The sequence below is a fragment of the Bufo bufo genome, chromosome 3 (assembly GCF_905171765.1).
Source record: "Bufo bufo chromosome 3, aBufBuf1.1, whole genome shotgun sequence".
Classification (NCBI taxonomy): Eukaryota; Metazoa; Chordata; class Amphibia; order Anura; family Bufonidae; genus Bufo; species Bufo bufo.
Genome location: NC_053391.1, coordinates 118,986,120 through 119,005,225, shown reverse-complemented (window position 1 = coordinate 119,005,225; position 19,106 = coordinate 118,986,120). Strand labels below are relative to the sequence as shown.

General features: G+C 41.6%; 1 protein-coding gene across 2 annotated transcripts in view; it reads left to right on the top strand.

Annotated features, from left to right (window-relative positions):
• Positions 1-19,106, top strand: part of SGSM2 (small G protein signaling modulator 2) — a 385,744-nt gene that overhangs the window by 274,898 nt on the left and 91,740 nt on the right. For both annotated transcript variants that reach the window (XM_040423501.1, XM_040423503.1), the window contains exons 4-5: positions 11,350-11,511; positions 18,277-18,344. In XM_040423501.1, coding sequence (XP_040279435.1) covers positions 11,350-11,511; positions 18,277-18,344 — 230 coding nt within the window. The remainder of the gene's footprint in view (positions 1-11,349; positions 11,512-18,276; positions 18,345-19,106) is intronic.

The window sequence follows — 19,106 nt, the reverse complement described above, 5'->3', positions numbered from 1 at the left end:
GCTCTATATTCATAAAAAAGAGGTTTATATCACCTGTCAATCACTTAAAAATGTGTCCAAGGGGACGTCTCATGGTGAAAGGTGCCCGGCCGTTTAGTGCCGGTATAGTGTTCCTTCCCTGTGCTGGCATCAGCCTCAGGGAAAGAACTGTGCATGCGCGAGCTCGCGCATCGCGAGACTACGGCTATCTATCGTTGATGAAAGGAGGAGACATAGGCGGTGCTGGGCTCCTTCACAGGTGGGCGTGGCTGGGCACGGCTGGGCACAAGGAAGGTTAGTCACCTGAGGTAGGCGGATCGAATGAAAGGGATTTCAGCTCAGAAGGCGGCGCTGGGCACCTAAACGGCCGGGCACCTTTCACCATGAGACGTCCCCTTGGACACATTTTTAAGTGATTGACAGGTGATATAAACCGCTTTTTTATGAATATAGAGCCACAGGGGCATTTGATAAACTCACTTTAGGATTCAGTGTTTTACAAGGGACATCGCCATATGTTTAGATTACAGGGCTCATTTCTGATGACAGAATCCCTTTAAGGACAGTACACACCACGGATACTGTTGAGATTTTTTTAATACTGTTAACCGTATATTGTTTGTCTCTTCTAGTATTTAACTTGCTTAGAACCATTTATACTTACCTTATGCTTTGCATTTTATGACTTTGTCAGGTCTATATTTTAAAATTGTATTTAAGTCTGGGTGTAAACGGAAACGAGCAGTTGGAAACGGGTACATTTGGGCAATATGCCACCCAAATCATACAGTAGAAGTTCGGGTGGGACTGCGTCACCAAAAGGGAATAGGGCGGACAGCCCTCAAACCAAACTGGAGAAATACCTTAAATCCCCCCTTGCCAAGACTAAAGGGATGCAGAAGGCTCTAGCCCAGACAGAGGGCAGGGAGGACACAGGGGTAGGGGAACCCAGTATTAATGAAGGTCCAATAGTCACATGGAAATAATAGATAGGAAACTAGAAGACATACTGAAGGCTATAAAATCCACCAATCAAGCCTTAGGCTCCTTAACTGTTACGGTAGCCGCTCTGCAGTCCGATATATCCCTAATAAAAGATGATATGTCCAAAATATGGTCCCGAGTTAAAGATACCGAATCTGATATTGCTGAGACAAAAACAGAATTGAGTAAAATGAAAAAGAAGGTAGTGGAGATGGAGACGGAGCACAAAATGATAAGGGATAAACTCATAGATCTGGAAGACAGATCTAGAAGAGGAAATCTCAGATTCATAGGTTATCCAGAAGGGGTAGAAGATAAAGATGGAGGTTTTATCCAGAAATGGCTAACAGACTCGCTAGGCATAGAACATCTCTCTCCGCTTTTTACAGTGGAACGCGCCCATAGGATCCCTGGTAAAACAAAAAATCTAGCTGGCGGTCCCCCTCGGGCTTTGTTGGCGAAAATGCTCTGTACAAAAGACAGAGATCTAGTGATGAGACGCAAGAGAGAAATTGTAGAAATATTACATAATGGTAACAGGATTGAAATCTATCCAGATTTCTCCAAAGCTACACAAAAGAAACGAAAAGTGTACAGGGATATAAAAAAAATGGCTAACACGAGCTACTATCAAATATGCCATGTTATACCCAGCTAAACTGAGGATCATATACAAAGATTCAGCATTGTTTTTCTCTAATCCAGCGGAGGCGCTGGGGTGGATAGACTCCAGGGGCATTGGAGTTGGGGCTGACGTACTTGAGACAAAGTTCTTACTTTAATTAATCATGCCCGGGCATGGAGAGTGTGTGTGTGTGGGGGGGGGGGGGCTTGGTGTTATGTAAGAGGTTTACGAGGAGTGTTTTCTCCCGTGAACCAAGAAGGGGGATGGGGGTGGGGGGTGCGTCATCGTCAGTGGACTTAACCGGATAGCTATAAAATCTATGACAAATCGGGTTCCTCCAATACTTATTTCACATGTCACATAGTTATTACATGGAATATGCGGGGTATGGCGGACAAGATAAAAAAAAAGAGTAATCTATGGCTTAGTGGCGAAACATCTCCCCGCTATAGTAGGGTTGCTCGAAACATACCTTACTCCCGAAAAAATTGTTTTCCATAGGAAAGAATGGGCTCAGCATTAATACCATTCTTGCCGTTCGGCCTTTTCACGAGGGGTCAGTGTTTACATCCATAGAAACGTTGAGTATGAACCCCTAGACTAGCTTATAGATCTGGAAGGTAGGTTTATTTTCTTATACTGCCGCTGGAATCAAGTGAAATGTATTCTAGCCTTTATATTTATCCCCCCTCCATTCTCTTCATATGTTCTTATTAAACTAGCCGAATATATTAGTCATAGAGATAAATGCCCTGTCTTGGTTATGGGAGATTTCAATTGTGTTCTAAATAAGGAAAAAGACAGTGTGGGAGAGTGTCCTCCTCTCCCCAAGTTAATGTAATAACTGGAACCACCTCCATCCTGTATCGGATTTGCCAGGAGATGTCCTTATTTGACATCTGGCGTTGCTTATATGGAGACAAATCTGCCTACTCCTGCTATAGTAAATCATATAAGGCTGTGTCCCCAAGAGATCTAGCTTTAGCTAACATAGATTTTTTAGACATGATTAAAAAGATGACCTATGAAGCGCATGGGATTTCTGATCATTCACCAGTATTGCTCTCAATCGAAACGCCTGGTCCTAGGAACTTACCTAGAGTGTTTAGACTCAATCCTTATTGGATTCAAGTAATAGGTGATCAGGAGAGTATTGGAAGAGAAATCTCAGACTTTTGGGAGCGGAATATTGGCTCTGCCCATATTCACTTTGTTTGGGATGCTTTTAAAGCATTCTTGCAAGGGCTATATTGGGCAAAAAAATAAGGAAAAGAAAGCGTCCTTTTGTAAAACTGAGAAATCTCTGGAGACTAGAGGCAGAAATTCATAAAAATAATGGCGTGGATAGGCAACAATGGCTAACTGAAGCCTGGGAAAAATTACAACACCATCTACGGTATTTCAGAAAGCCCAACATAAAATCTTCTTCTCTGGGCAAAAAGTATTTTGTGAAACAGGAAATCCTGGTAGATTACTATCATCTATGATATCAAATCTACGGGGGCACAATAAAATCAGATGCCTTAGATTAAGAAATAGGAATATAACCTATAATCAAGATATCATTCAACTTGAATTCTCCAAACATTTCTCAGCTTTGTACCAGTCAGAACTGAATGAGAAGGAGGATAGAATAGGACCCTATTTAGACGGTATTGTGTCCCCAAAGCTTTCTAAACGGGATAGGACTATATTAAATAACCCTATTTCTCTTACTGAACTACAGGAGGCATTAAAGAGCATTAAGGGGAATTCTGCTCTCGGCAGAGATGGACTGCCATTTGAGATTTACAGATGTTACGGGGATAAGATTCTACTAGTCTTGCTACGGGTACTAAATGCCTCTTGGAATTCAGGCAGCCTTCCCTTGTCGTTTATGGAAGCCTTGATCACTCTCATTTAAAAAAAAAGATAAGGACGGTATGGAGGTTGGCTCCTACTGCCCAATTTTATTATTAAACACTGACTATAAAATTCTTGCAAAACTTTTGGCCAAGACTTAAAAAGGTGATACATAAATTGGTCCATCCTGACCAGACAGGCTTCATCCCTAGACGACAGTCAAGATCTAATATCCGCAGAGTATTTGCTAATATTCAGTATGGGGAGGGGGAGGACCGCTTCATCCTGTCACTGGATGCGGCGAAAGCTTTTGACAGGGTGGAGTGGCCCTTCCTTTGGTGGGTAATGGAGAGGATGAAATTAGAGATCAATTTTTTTTAAATGGGCTCATATGCTCTACCATCGCCCTACGGCCAGCATTAACATCAATGGAACAAGCTCGGAGGCAATCTACCTACATTGTGGTACCAGGCAGGGATGCCCTCTGTCCCCACTGTTATTTGCTCTCTTTATGGAACCTTTAGCTTGCAATATCAGGGCGGCAAAGACCATTAAAGGATTTGGAGGTAAAGGGATAGGGGACAAGATCTGTTTATATGCGGACAATATCATTATTTTTCTGAAATCAGGATGGAATGGCCTATCCTCGGTGATTGAAATTATCAACGATTATGGATCCCTGTCAGGGTATAAGATCAACTGGGAGAAATCCGTACTCCTTTCTCTGAACCGAACAGCACCTGATGATGTAACTAAAGTACGGTGCTCTCGACCACTGATTTTATAGAATATCTTGGAATTAAGATTAGCGCCAACCTACAGAGTTTTTATATGCTTAACGAATATTCTAAAAAACGAATATATAGCAATATAGCGAATATTATGTAATAATTATGTAGTAAGTCAGTGATAATATCTGACACTGGAAAATCTGGGTAATAACTCAGTGTAGATCGCAAGTTATTACCCAGCTTTCCCAGTGTCAGATATCATCCTAGTGTAGATCACGAATATTCTAATTGCGAATATTCTAATCGTGAATTTTCCATGCAAAAGGCTACACTAATAAGCTTGTCATAAGACTCAGTCTAATATTCTTGTCAGAAAACTAAACCAATAGAGGGCACAAAAATTTGAAAGGTTGTTGAATATTATGTTAGGACAATCGGAAAACTTTTTGTCGCCCTAATGATATTGATCTAGGTGTGCAGGTCCACCCAAGCCATCCAACAGATGTAAAGTAACTTTGAGGTTTACTGGTTCTCAGTCAGAGGAGAGCTGGTTTGGAATATCTCATAGTGTACAAGGCTGCCATTGTAAGGTATGCTGACTGTCATCTGTCTCATGGATAGATTGTTGGCTTCCACATACCTGGCTTTTGGCATACTGCCTTTGTGTGGTTGTCTATTGTATGTTGTACATAATAGGAGTCTAAGACGCATCCAGCTATCCTCTTAATGCTATTTCCAAACCATTTTGATGGGGTTTCCATCAATGTATAACCTCTTTTTATGAACCAGACACCCTCTTCTCTACCGAGCAGGGGGTGCCTGGTTGTCTCCTATTGACTTCCATTATACTCGAGTGCCCGGCTGAGCACACCAATATAGCAATTTGAATACGCTCGCTCATCACTACATACATCGACTGTACTAAACTCCTTTATCCTTATCCAAGATGTTTAGAGATAAAAATGATAGATGTCTGAAATGCCATGGAGAAGCAGCAAGCTATTGCCACCTACTCTGGAACTGTCCATATATTCAGAATTTCTGTCAACAGATGCGGTATATGCTGAATTAGGAAGCAACACACCACAAAGATTGACACCACATAGAACAATCAATATTTGGCTTACTCCCCAACAGTATTAAATCTAAACAAGATAAATGTAGATGGATAGTGGGGCTCCAATTAGCAAGAGTCCTGATGGTAAGCAAGTGGGGCTCTAAAAGAAACCCCGAAATTATGGAATGGAGAACTCTGATGAATAGGTCAATGATATATGAACGCATTGCCCATCCGGACTAGCTGTCTAGGTTGGGAGTTCCACCGACGATGACCCCGGGGTTGTTTTAGGGGGATATGGGGGGGGGGGGAATATAAATGCAAATTTTTGATAATATGTAGAACAATTGATATCTATAATATTTAATATTATCATTTAGAATTGTTTAAGCTATTTATTTTTTTTATATCTGATTTACTAAAAAAACAAAAAAGTAAGCGCTGTTTGCTATTTACACACACTCCATTTCAATATTCATTTTACTAAAGGCTGGAGTAGGAGAAGACTTGAATAGCAGTCCTTTAATTGATCCCTGCTGAGAGAGACACAGGGAGTAAGACATAGATATTGTAATGGTCAGTGAATGGTGGATGTGAACCCACTGAGACAGCTAATTGGTTTGGCTTTGGGATAGACCTAAGGGCGTTATCCTGGTTTTCATCCTTTAAACCCTATACAGGGATCTGGCATTCGCTGCAGGAGAGCCACCAGGCTGCTACCTCTTGAAATAATCCCTGTGTAGTTGGCAGCTGACCCACGGGGGTCAGAGACACCGGTTCATAGCACAGAGGGAACAGGCAATACTCGTAGTCAGGAAACAGGCTGAAGTTAGGGCATGTAAAGTTTGTGTGAATCCGTAAAAAAGTCCAAGTTTGGGGCAGTCAGCTAAGGGCCAGTACGGTAGACAGGCATCAGAAGGTCAGTGTCGATAAACACAAGTTCAGTACCTAGACAGACAGAATAAGTACACCTTCACTAGGACTAACAAGTTGGAATACCTATTGTTTAGACATCCTCCACTACGGGAAATTGCCTTAACTACCCTGAGGCGGCCAGTCATAAGCTGGGGAAGATTAGGGTGCACACTCTGGCCTATTAAGTGCTGGCGAACATACAGAGGACACAAAAGAGGAAGCCATGGCCTGCAGCACGAGAGGATCCACTGGACTCCACCAGCTGGGTCCGCTGGATCCTGTGAGGCAGCAGCAGCATGGCAATAGAACTTGCTAGCTAATAAAGTCCTGTGATTACAGCAGAATCAGCACTGATTCAAGCAAGACTCTTGAGCATGAGAGAAAGGGAGGAGGAATAGCAAAGATAACGTGAGCTATTAGGCTTTTAGAGCTAGTGACCGGTGAGCAGGCTTCAGCTTCAGTGTACAGGAGGATTTAACAGCATTGTGAAGTTTATATTATTCATTGGAAGCATACTTCTAAGTACTTAAAGGGAACCTGTCAGCACATTTCATGCTGCCCTAATCAAAGGCAGCATGAAACGCTGACAGACACCCTCAGGACAATGAATTGTATTTTACAGTGAAATGATGTGGTGTTTCAAACATAGTTTCAAAAAGTGCAAGGTGTCAGAAGAAGTGGCTGCTGGGTTTCCCCTCTCTGGCTTCCGCCATCCATTCTGGATTGATTTACAGGTCTTCCCTATTTCCAGGGAGAATTTCTCTGAAATGTCAGAGTGATTCATAGTAGAGCGTACTTCGTTACAATGGGGTAGCCTGACAGTATTTTTTGCCGCCTAATATTGTGAATTAACTGATACAAATACAGTGTTGTATAAATATAAAGTACATACAGTATGCCTGTATGCCAAATTATTAAGGGAAGTCTGTCAACAGTTTTGACCATGCTAAACTCCTACCCACACTAGGTAGAAGCTGGGGAGTGCAATACAAACATACCTTGTGTAAAGCTTTTAACACCAGGAGTAATGTGAATATGAAGATTTATTCTGCCAGGTTTTTCTTTTACAAGTGCTCTGGAGGTGGAACTGCTCTGTGAAGTGCTAAATCCATTGACCTCTCCTTTGCTGTGAATTACACCTGTAGCATTCAACCAGGAGGTCACTACAGCTGTCACTCAGAGCAGAGGGGAGGGAGTGTGAAGCAGCTCAACGAATAGAGCATCGCGCAGTTCTGTCTCCAATGCATTTGCAGGAGCAGATCCCTAGGATAGGTCAACAATATTAGATTGGCGTGGTCCACCTCCAGAGACCCTCACCAATAATTTTTTTCTGTGGTAGCATGGGTGCTATAATTACACAAAACTGCCCTCAATGACGTTAATGTGTAATGTTTAAAAAATATGTATTTTTAAATGTATTGTTTTTATTTGCAAATGTACGCTATAATAAAGTTTTAGAATGGATTCCCTGTTTTGTTTTGATATACAATATGTATATCTTGGATACCAAGGTGACTATGGTGACGGCAATGGTTTTCTTTATTATATACTTGAATTTTATAATACTGTATATATATTGTAGGAAGGCGCAAGGGGCCGTCATTGATGGAAGGTATGTGTCACCGAGATTACTGGCTCGGTGAGGTAAGAGCCGGTAGTTTTAAGTGTCAGCGGCAGCTAGTGCTGACTGACACTGTTTGTTGTTAGTATGGCTGTAAAGCCGATCTGGGCCGGCTCTTACTGGGAGTAGTTAAAGTGCTGGGTGGGTGGCTTCTCCCCACGTTCCAGGCCGGGTCTTTTATGGCCTATATAAAACCCAGAAAATGCAAAAACCCATGCTGTTCTGTGAATAAATCACCACTGGATTTACTACACTGGCGAGTGCTGCGGATTTTTGCATTTTCTAGACGTTGGGACCATAAGCCAAGATCCCCATCTGCGTGCACCACCTCTACCTTAAAGGTACCGTTAATGGCCTTTCCTATCATGGGACCAGTAGTGCTGCCAAAATCTCTATGTATACTATATAAAACCCAGCCAGCAGTCTCAGCTGGGTGTGGTTTATCCTCTATCTGACAGAGAAGCTGGGGAGTCTCTGTGTTTTGGGACCTGTGAATTTGTGCTATGTCTGGAAACAGGCCCCTAAAGCCTGCTGTGGACTGCGGGTGGAAAACTGCTAACCAGGTGAAGGTTTTGTTCTATGGACATTGCATGGTGTGAACAAACACCAAGACTGTGAACGGTCATTTTGTTTTTCTTTATGTGTGAATAAACACCGAACTGTTTAAGTTAAAGGGTTTCTACCACCAGAAATACTGTTATGTAGTTGACTGATATAGCGATGCGCTAATGTCAGCACTACATAACAGTATGTTTCTAACATTAGTCCCTGCAGCCGTTTTTGTAAAAAAAAAAGCACTTTTATAGATATGCTAATGAGCCTCTAGGTGCTATGTGGGCGTCATTAGCACCTAGAGGGCTCCGTCCACTAACCATTTCAGCCGCCCATCGCGTCCCCCCAGCCCGCCCCGCTCCTGTTGATTGACGTGAAACTTCTCAGTATCTCGTACCAATTCCCGCGCCTGCGCAGTGCGCTTCTGTATTCTCCCGGCGCCGGCTTCCTCACTGCGCCTGCGCCAACTACGTTACAATGAGGAAGCCGGCACCAGGAGCGCGGCATTCACTCACTGCGCCTGCGCCGAATACAGAAGCGCACGGCGCAGGCGCGGGAATTGGTACGAGATACTGAGAAGTTTCACGTCAATCAACAGGAGCGGGGCGGGCCCACATAGCACCTAGAGGCTCATTAGCATATCTATAAAAGTGCTTTTTTTAACAAAAAATTTTTGGGTGGTAGAAACCCTTTAAAGACTTTGTGATTGCCTCTATACTGCCTCTGCTAGCCTGTCTACCAGAGCAAAACCCCACAATATATATATTTTTTTCACTTTTTACTTAATATATCCCCTTGAAAGACCTCTGAGGGACATTAAGTCTGTATAATTTTTTTTTTATTTTGCGGTCTTCCCCTGAAATCCATTGGAGCCCATGAAAAACTGCTCCTTGTTCTGTCACAAGTCATTGGCTGCTCAGGGTCTGCTGAGCCCTGCTATCCCCAGGGGACCAGGGAACCCGACTATCACGTGTCTGCTATGGCAAATAGAGTAGGCGGCGGCATTGCTGTTTGTTCTATTCACTGCATAGCGCTCATTGAGCACTGAAAAAAGCAGTGGTTATAAACTTCTTCTGTCTTCTAGAGGGTGGTAGAGCTTTGAACCCACACCATACATTTAGAATGGTGCAAGTTTAAAGCCCAAAACCACACATCATATACTGTATGTACAGTGTGTGGTCATAAACAGGTTAATACACAGCATAGGATTATGATATTCATTGACTCACTTCAGTTTTGAATGTGTCACATCATAATCATTTGAGAGCCACTATGGTACATTAGCTGTTTTAAATGGGAAAGATAATAGACACTAAAAAAGTCTAAGGAAAATGTTTTAGTCTCCTTAATGGTATCAAAATCAGAATGTTATGGTATGCCACTATTATTATGTAATTATGCTGTAGATCTACAATATACCCTGCAGGTTAGTCCAAGTACAGTAATGGTGGTATGTTCCTAGATTATAATGGAAGCGATCAGATGGTATTGTGTGATCTTCAGGAAGTGAACCATAAATGATAATAGAATTAGCATAAGTAGTAAATAAAATGGGTTCTCTAGTTCTTGACTGTCCTCATTTATGCCTTATTCACACAGTCAGTGTTCGGTCAAAAAAGTCCATCAGTGATTTTGAGCCAAAACCAGGTGCGGCTCTAAAAATATAACAAGAGCAGCTCTTTCCCTTATACCTTATGTCTGTGGAGGCTTCAATCCTGGATTTGGCTCACCATCACTGATAGAAATCACTGAGCAAAACACTTATGTGTGAATAAGGCATTAGACTTGTGAGATGATTATAAATGTGAGGGCCACCAAACCAATAATTTAAATCAGGCCCTGAATCATTTTGGCATATTTTAAACAGTTACAATTGGATCATGAAGGGATTAGGTCCTGGGCGGTGGCTAGGACATAATCATAGGCTTCAGTCAGAGAGCCAGTGAGGACCAACAGAAGACAACCACATTTGTAGTTGGCAGAACATGTCACTTCCTACTAGGGTCTATCACTTTTTGTGTTTTTTTTTACCCTATCATTTCAAGCTATCTTCCTTATATATCATATGACAGAAGAGGATACTTTGCAACTGCATATAGACAAAGCATGGGCATTCAGAATAATTTGCTTTGGTGGGTTCAAGATACCTCAGTGTGACCACATTGTAGTAGGAGATTAGATGCGAAAGGAGACTGTTACTCTAGATTATGTGCTATTTAGGGACTAATGGTGGCTGAGTGGTTAGCACTGTATCTCAACCCCCTGCATCACTGTGCTCCTGGGTTCAAATTCAGCCAAGGGCATCATCAGTATGACGTTTGTATCTTCTTCCCATTATTACATGAGATTCCTCCAGGTACTTTGGTTTCCTACCACACTCCAAAAATATGCGGAAAAAAATCCTTCCCTACTCCAAATATGACAATTGTGTAGATTATGACCGTAAGAATAGCAAAAATGTATTTAAAAAAAAATAGTGTGGATTATTTTGTACAGTGGATTTAGTAGGACAACTTTTTATAATGGATATGAAAGAAAATAAGGGGGGGAAGGGGTTATCCCATGATTGATGTAAAAAATTAAAAATCTAGTACATGACCATCTCTAACAAAGCTACAACCAGCCCTGTACCTCACATGGATCCAGAGCTCGCCTCATGCATTACTGCAATTGTTCTGCCAAATATGTTTGAAGCAGGCAGCTTAGGGAACATGTTCCTTCTCAGAGGGCTTGTCCTGTCTGCAGCAGCTGTTGGCACTTGAAGGATGGAACTGAGCAAGTGCTTCCATCGCAATGAGCACGACATAGAAATTAGAAAAAGAGCAAACAGCAGGTGGCGCTATACAGATTTTTAAATTACATGCAATTACAAAAGTATTCAGGTCCAGATGCTGGCTTGAAAACTGTAGATTATTTTTCATGGAACAACCCGTTAAAGTATGGTATGTGTTAGTGGTTAATGACATTGAAATAAGCCATAAGAATGTATATATTGTATCTACAGTGTAAAACATTAACGTATTTGAATATCTGCTTCTCCTAGGAAGAATTTCTCTAATGGCCAGGATTCCTTGAAAAGACAATGCTCCACCACAAGCAGGACGGTCACACTCACCCCACAGGCTCTTAAGCACATATGGGTCCGGACCGCACTGATAGAGAAAGTGCTGGATAAAATTGTACAGTATATTGTAGATAACAGCAGGTAAGATAACTGGTAGAGAGCTGAACATTGTATTAAAGGAATCAGGAAAAAAAGCTTAGGCTAGTTTCACACTAGCGTTAAACCGTTCTGTAGAGGAACAGCCTGCCGGAGTTCATCGTATCTAGCACAGATGGATACTACCTTTCCCCGCAGGAGCCCATTGACTATAATAGGGCCCATCGGGGATCTGGCCACTAATGCCAGAATTCGGCTGGACAAAAAACACTGCTGAATCTTGGCATTAGTGCCGGAAACAGGCTGGGTCCCCGAAGGGCCCCATTATACTCAATGGGGCCTGGCGGTGGTGCGGCAGTTTCCAGCTGTGCCTGCCAGAACAGTTTCTAGTGCTAAACTAGCCCTAGCTGCTATTGTACATAGGATCAGAAATGAAGAATTACTTACTGATGACAAGCAGTGGTTTTAATTTAATCATTTTTCATTTTAACCACTTCCCATTTGGGTCATTTGCCCCCTTCCTGACCAGGCCTAATTTTGCAAATCTGACATATTTCACTTTATGTGGTGATAACTTTGGAACGCCTTTACTTATCCAAGTCATTCAGAGATAGTTTTCTCATGACACATTGTACAATTTTCTAAATTTCAATTTCTCTGCTTTTAAAACAGAAAGTGATACCTCATAAAATATTTATTACTTAACATTCCCCATATGTCTACTTTATGTTGGCATAATTTTGGAAATGTCATTAAATATTTTTAGGACGTTAGAAGGCTTAGAAGTTTAGAAGCAATTCTTCAAATTTTTAAGAAAATTGCCAAAACCCACTTTTTAAGGACCAGTTCAGGTCTGAAGTCACTTTGTGGGGCCTACATAGTGGATACCCCCATATATGAGCCCATTGTAGAAACTACACCCCTCAAGTTACTTAAAACCGATTTTACAAACTTTGTTAACCCTTTAGGCGTTCCACAAGCGTTAAAGGAAAATAGAGATCAAATTTTTAAATTTCACTTTTTTGGCAGATTTTCCATTTTAATCCATTTTTTTCTTTAACACATCGATGGTTAACAGCCAAACAAAACTCAATATTTATTACCCAGATTCTGCGGTTCACAGAAACACCCCTCATGTGGTCGTAAACTGCTGTATGGGCACACGGCAGGGCGCAGAACAAAAGGAACTCCACATGGTTTTTAGATGCCATGTCCCATTTGAAGCCCCCCTGATGCACCCTTACAGTAGAAACTCCCAAGAAGTGACCCCATTTTGGAAACTAGGGGATAAGGTGCCAGTTTTATTGGTACTATTTTTGGGTACATATGATTTTTTGATCATTCATTATAACACTTTATGGGGCAAGGTGACCAAAAAATTGGTTGTTTTAGCACAGTTTTTATTTATTAATTTTTACAGCGTTCACCTGAGGGGTTCGGTCAAGTGACATTTTTATAGAGCAGATCGTTACGGATGTGGCGATACCTAATATGTATACTTTTTCTTATTTATTTAAGTTTTACACAATAATAGCATTTTTGAAACAAAAAAAATTATGTTTTAGTGTCTCCATGTTCTGAGAGTTATAGTTTTTTTTATTTTTTGAGAGATTTTCTTATGTAGGGGCGCATTTTTTGCGGGATGAGTTGACGGTTTTATTGGTACCATTTTTTGCGACATACGCCTTTTTGATCACTTGGTGTTGCACTTTTTGTGATGTAAGGTGACAAAAATAGCTTTTTTTGACAGTTATTTTTTTAATTTTTTATGGTGTTTATCGGACTGAGTCGATCATGTGATATATTTATAGAGCGGACCGTCACGGACGCGGCAATACCAAATATGTCTATTTTATTTTTTCTATTTTTAATATTTTTTTTTTAATCCTTACTTGGGTAATTTTTTACATGTGAAACCTTATTTTTTTTTTAACACTTTATTTTTTATTTTTTTATTTTACACTTTCCGTCCCCCATAAGGTCATACAAGACCTCTGGGGGACATTTACTTCACTTATTTTATTTTTTTTCACTTTTGATTTCTCCTGTAACTAGGGCTGACATAGTAGCCCCAATTACAGGAGAAATGCCCCCCCCCCCCCCCCCAGAGAGGCTGTACAGCGCAATACAGTGCTGCACAGCCTCAGAGCAGGGCTGATCGAGGTCTCTGAAAGACCTCACACAGCTCCTGCACTCTCCGGTCCCGGCGATCACATGACTGCCGGGCCGGAACAGGAAGCGGTGTATACAGCGATCTAGAAGGCAGGGACACCTGGGCACTGTCCCTGCCTTCTCTAAGGGTTGCCCTGCTGTCACTGAGAGCGGGCAACCCGATCAGCAGCTGCACGATTAGTGTGCAGCTGCAATTTCCGAATGGACGTTCAGGAACGTCCATTCAGAAATAAAGAACCACCTCCCGGACGTTTTTAGTCTATGGGCAGACGGGAGGTGGTTAATTACACTGTTGAAAAAAGAGACTTCTACTGCTACTTCTACCCCTTCCTTGCTGCTCCCAGGTGGCATCCTGGGGGCATAATTCTACTCTGAAACACACACCCCACACTAGGGCTGGATTACAGACTTACTGAGGACCCCCATCGCCACTGTTACAAGACACAGTATAAGACTAAAAATACTAATATTTTATAACAAAGAGGGGAAGTACCACTCAGCTCTTTTTACAAAAGCTATGTTTGTCCTGGTCTCCCTGACCCCCTACCTAGCATGGGCAAAACTGCTGACAGAGCCCCTTTAAGGCTACATGTATGTACACGTGCAGCACGGTAGGTGAGCAGAAGGGGAATGTTATTCTGAATTATAGTACTGCAGACTAATATGCCATTGTGGGATTGTGGTAAGCCAGTTGGTTCCTGCTTGTAATGGCTGCTATTAGTGGATGTTATCCAGCATCTGTCCTCTTTGCAGGATGACTCATAATTTCTGAATAAAGCATAAAAAGACACAACAAAACTGTTTTAATTTTCCTCACGTCATATTTTTCCACATTGTCACCATTTTCAGCAGTAGTTCAAATACTGAACAAACATTAAAGTGACCTGAAACCAGTGCTGACCAATAACATGAAGAAAAAACAGCACCACGATCACTAGCTGCACACATGGACAGGGTAGCCTGGTATTCCGCGCACTCCCACGTCACACACAGCGGTGCCACCCCACTCTTTTCTTTCCTCGTGTTATTAAAAACAGCAGTTTTTATAATACACTTTATGAAATGAATATCCATACAGTATATAAAAGTGGAGGTGATGTGGAGTATGAGGATATACAGTATATACATAGTGGAGGTGATGGCGGACAGGGAGGGTGTACAGTATATACAAAATGGAAGTAATACAGAGAGTAAGGGTATATAATCAAACCTGAATTGAATTTTGAGTGATTCGCTTATCTCTTTTCACTACATTAATTTTGGTTTAGAAAACCTAAACCGTCTGTATAGACTGTCTCTCTCTATATCTTGGAGACCATCTAGTTTTTACAATATTGGAGGGCGCGTTTATTAACTATTTAATCCAAATGTCCTCTCTGGTGGTGTGGCAGTGGAACTGAACGCTTTCTGACAGGTTCTTCAGTTGAATGCAGTCAATCACTGGAGGTCCAAGCCGTGGAGCAAGCACCCTGTGATCCATTTATCACCAAGGGGCCCTTCTCGTAAAAAAGGATTGTCCAAAGTGGCCAACTCTTCTAGGGAACAAAGTTACTCATTGATTGAAGTTCTTTGCCTCAATCAGTCATGTAAAAGCAGACTCTCATATTGAACAAGTGGACCAGTGTGTTAGAGGGGATGTGCTTACACGGTCACCCATGTCAGATTCCATTGCTATGCAAAGGGGGAGCCCTATGCAAAATCTGAAGTAATATTGCATGCAAAACAAATTTCAAGAATTCTAAATCTAAATTTCAGGAATTCTAAATCTAAATGGAACTTATCATCATGAAAATTAAGTGTAACCTGCAGGCAGAATGTTATAGAGCAGAAGGAGCTGAGCAGATTGATATATAGTTGCATGGTAAGCTATTCAGTAAAACTTGTCATTTATACAGTTAAATTCCTGCACATTCTGGGCTTTGAAGTCCAGGAGACGGTCCTATCAGTGATTGACAGCTGTCTCTGTATACACAGTCATAGAGGGAAGGTTGTCAGAGACAGCTGTCAGTCACTGATAGGACCGTCTCCTAGACTTCAAAGCCCACAATGTGCAGGAATTTAACTGTATAAATGACAAGTTTTACTTAAACTATATATCAATCTGCTCAGCTCCTCCTGCTCTATAACATGATGCCTGCTGCTGAGACTCCATGTTTGTGACAGGTTGTCCCCTGCTTCTACATTTTCTAATTTACTATTTATTTTTCTAACATATGAAGTTGCTTTTGTAATTGAAGATTGATTCCAATGAAAAGAAACAAGCAATGAAAACCATTTTTCATTTTGAGCTCATAATACTAGCTCCGCCAGATCCATATAACTTCCTGTAAATGGCTTAACAGGAATTATTCACTTATGGATTTAAATGTTAATCCTCTTTTAGCAAGAGAATATTATCCAAGAAATGGAGCCTTTTAATACATTCACTAAAAATGCAAGTTAACAATATATTTGAACGTGGGTTTTCATGTATGAAAACAGGTTGCCGAGCCTAACAGTGTCATTTTTTCTTAGAAAAAGTATTATTAAAGGTACTTTCACACTTCCGTTAAACTTTTCCGGCATAGAGTTCCGTCCTAGGAGCTCAATACCGGAAAAGAACTGATCAGTTTTATCCTAATGCACTCTGAATGGAGAGTAATCCGTTCAGGATGCATCAGGATGTCTTCAGTTCTGTCACTGTACGTTTTTTGGACGGAGAAAATACCACAGCATGCTGGGGTATTTTCTCCGTCCAAAATTCCAGAACACTTGCCGGAATGCCGGCATTATTTTCCATTGAAATGCATTAATGCCGGATCTGGCCCCAAGTGTTCCGGAAAAACGGATCTGGTTTTGCGGTCTGCGCATGCGCAGACCTTTAAAAATGTGAAAAAGATAAATACCAGATCCGTTTTTCCGGATGACAACAGGAGAGATGCATCCGGTATTGCAATGCATTTGTGAGACGGACCGGCATCTGGATCCGTCTACAAATGGTATCCGTTTGCATACAGATCGCCGGAACTGCCTGCCGGAATCCAACAATGCAAGTGTGAAAGTACCCTTAAATGGAAACAGTTCAGTCACGAATGAATATATTGACTGAATTACGATTACAGCAGCACGGTTTGTACACTGTGACAACTTTTGGCTGTTATCTATATGAAGCACATTTTGACACAAAAACAAATGTTTCTGAATTCACTCCACCATTGCAGTAGTTTTAGGCCAGTTTCACACCTGCAGCTGTCATCTCCGACAGGCTGTCCCAGCATAGAATGCCAGGAATTAGCCAGACAAAAACCGTTGCGTGCAGCAGTTTTTGCCTGGCCGATTCCAGTATTTGCCGGCTAGCCAGAACTTTGCTCGACCCCATTATAGGCAATGGGGTCCGGGTGGCGGAAACTAAGATCATACACGTAAGATTAAAGTTGTCCGAAATGGTGTATTTTGACCATTCCTTCCGACTGTCGTTCAAAGACTAGCGAAAACGATGGCCGATGGCAGACTCTTCTTTGCCGAAAATGTAATCCGCCATGCTGGAAAACTTTATCCGTTCATCGCCTGAAACTGCATGTTGATGGCATGATCAGCTAAATTCAGCCGACCGCTTGCCATTGTGCTCAAGTACTAGGGAGTCAGTTTTTATTTAAAAAATTACTCCCTGCTCGGCCAGTTTAGTTGGTGGGATCGTTTGTACAAAAAATCCCATGGCTGACTGATTTGCTGCATTATCTCAGATGTATGGCCAACTGTAGGCCCTGTTCATACATTCAGGATTTAATGAGGATTTAGGCTATGGCCTGGCGGTGTGGCTGGCCACGCGATTTTGCAGCTGCACCGTCAAGTCAAACCGTACCCTAATATCATATATATAAAATCCACATCCAGCGCAAGCGAATTGGGTATACAGTAAATGGATCCTTGCTGGACTGCAGGGAAAAATCATCCACAAGAAGAATGAGTGTGTTCAGTCTTTGCATGAATTTCACACAGAAAAGCCTGGAACGAGGTTAATCCTTGTGCGGATCCACTGGTACATCTGCCACACATCAGCATCAGAGTTTCAAGTGGACGTGCCAATCATGTGACCACTAAGCTCTGTTGAGAGTAGTAGTCAGGAGGAAGTGATGTATCATGTTGCCTAGCTAATATAAGAGAAATAGGTGCTTATACATTTTGATTCAGCAGCTCTATAAAGTGTATATATTCATCACGCCTGATATGCTGTAAGGTGTCATCCTTAGAAAATGGTGAGATGACTAGTTTTAATAAAAATAAGGGTTGTCCAGGATTTAAAAAAATAAATAAATTATTTTTTTTCTTTGGAATCAGTGTTGTCCACTGGAGGTGATTGGTGTTGCAGGCAAGCCCTATTCACATGAATGGGTATCAACTGCACTACCAGACACTGCCCAGGAACAAGAGAGGAGCTTTTCCTGGAATCAAAATAAGACCCTTTTTTCTAATCCGGGACAACCCCATTAAATATAACTTTGTTGAAAGAGATTTTTAAGAGATTTTCACTTTCTTTCTTATAACCTCATGTCATGTATGGCTCATCTTTCTCTATTGGTCAAGCACATACATATTCGATAGAATTGTGAAGCAATAATCTACTGTTAGTAATAATGTTCATCATCTTCCTCTCCACAGTAAATATTATGAAAAAGAAGCTCTAATGTCCGATCCCGTTTGTGGTCCAATCCTGGCAGTTCTTCTAGGTGAGGCTATGAAACCAAGAATGTGGTATAGCAATACTTACTGCTAATGCTTACTTTAAAAGGCATGAATGAGAATAATTAAAGGTTATGAAGCTCCATATTGGAAGCGGTTTATTATAAAGGTTTTGTATTAAGAATCATTAAAGGAGTTTCTGGGATTTTAATATTGATGGCCTATCCTCAGGATAGGTCATCAATATCTTATCGGTGAGGGTCCAACTCCCAATACCACTGCCGATCAGCTGTTTGAAGAAGCCTCGGTGCTCCAGTGAGCATTGTCCTCTCCTTATACCTGTAGATTACCAAGCAAATCGCTGTACATGGTATAGGGGCTGTGCTTGGTATTGCACCCCAGGCCTAGACCACCTGACTTATGAACGTGATGTCACAGGCCTAAGAAGAACCACAGCACTCAGGAATATATGTATAACTTAGCGTTTCTTTACTTATCCATCCAGCAATTTAACTAAACGCGGCCAGCTTTCCAGTCTAATCCCTGGATCTCTCTGCTGGAGGAAGTTATATTGGCGGGATCCAGGGATTAGACCGAAATGCTGGCTGCATTTTGTGAAATTGCTGGATGGATAAGTAAAAAAATGCTAAGTTATACATACTGTATATTCCTGAGTTCCATGGTTATTTCAGTTAGAAGTTAAGGAATTCTTCCTACCACAGAGCACCAGTTCACAATCCTAGTTAGGCCTCATGCACATGACCGTTTTTGTGGTCTGCATCCGAGCCGTATTTTTTTTGGACCCATCC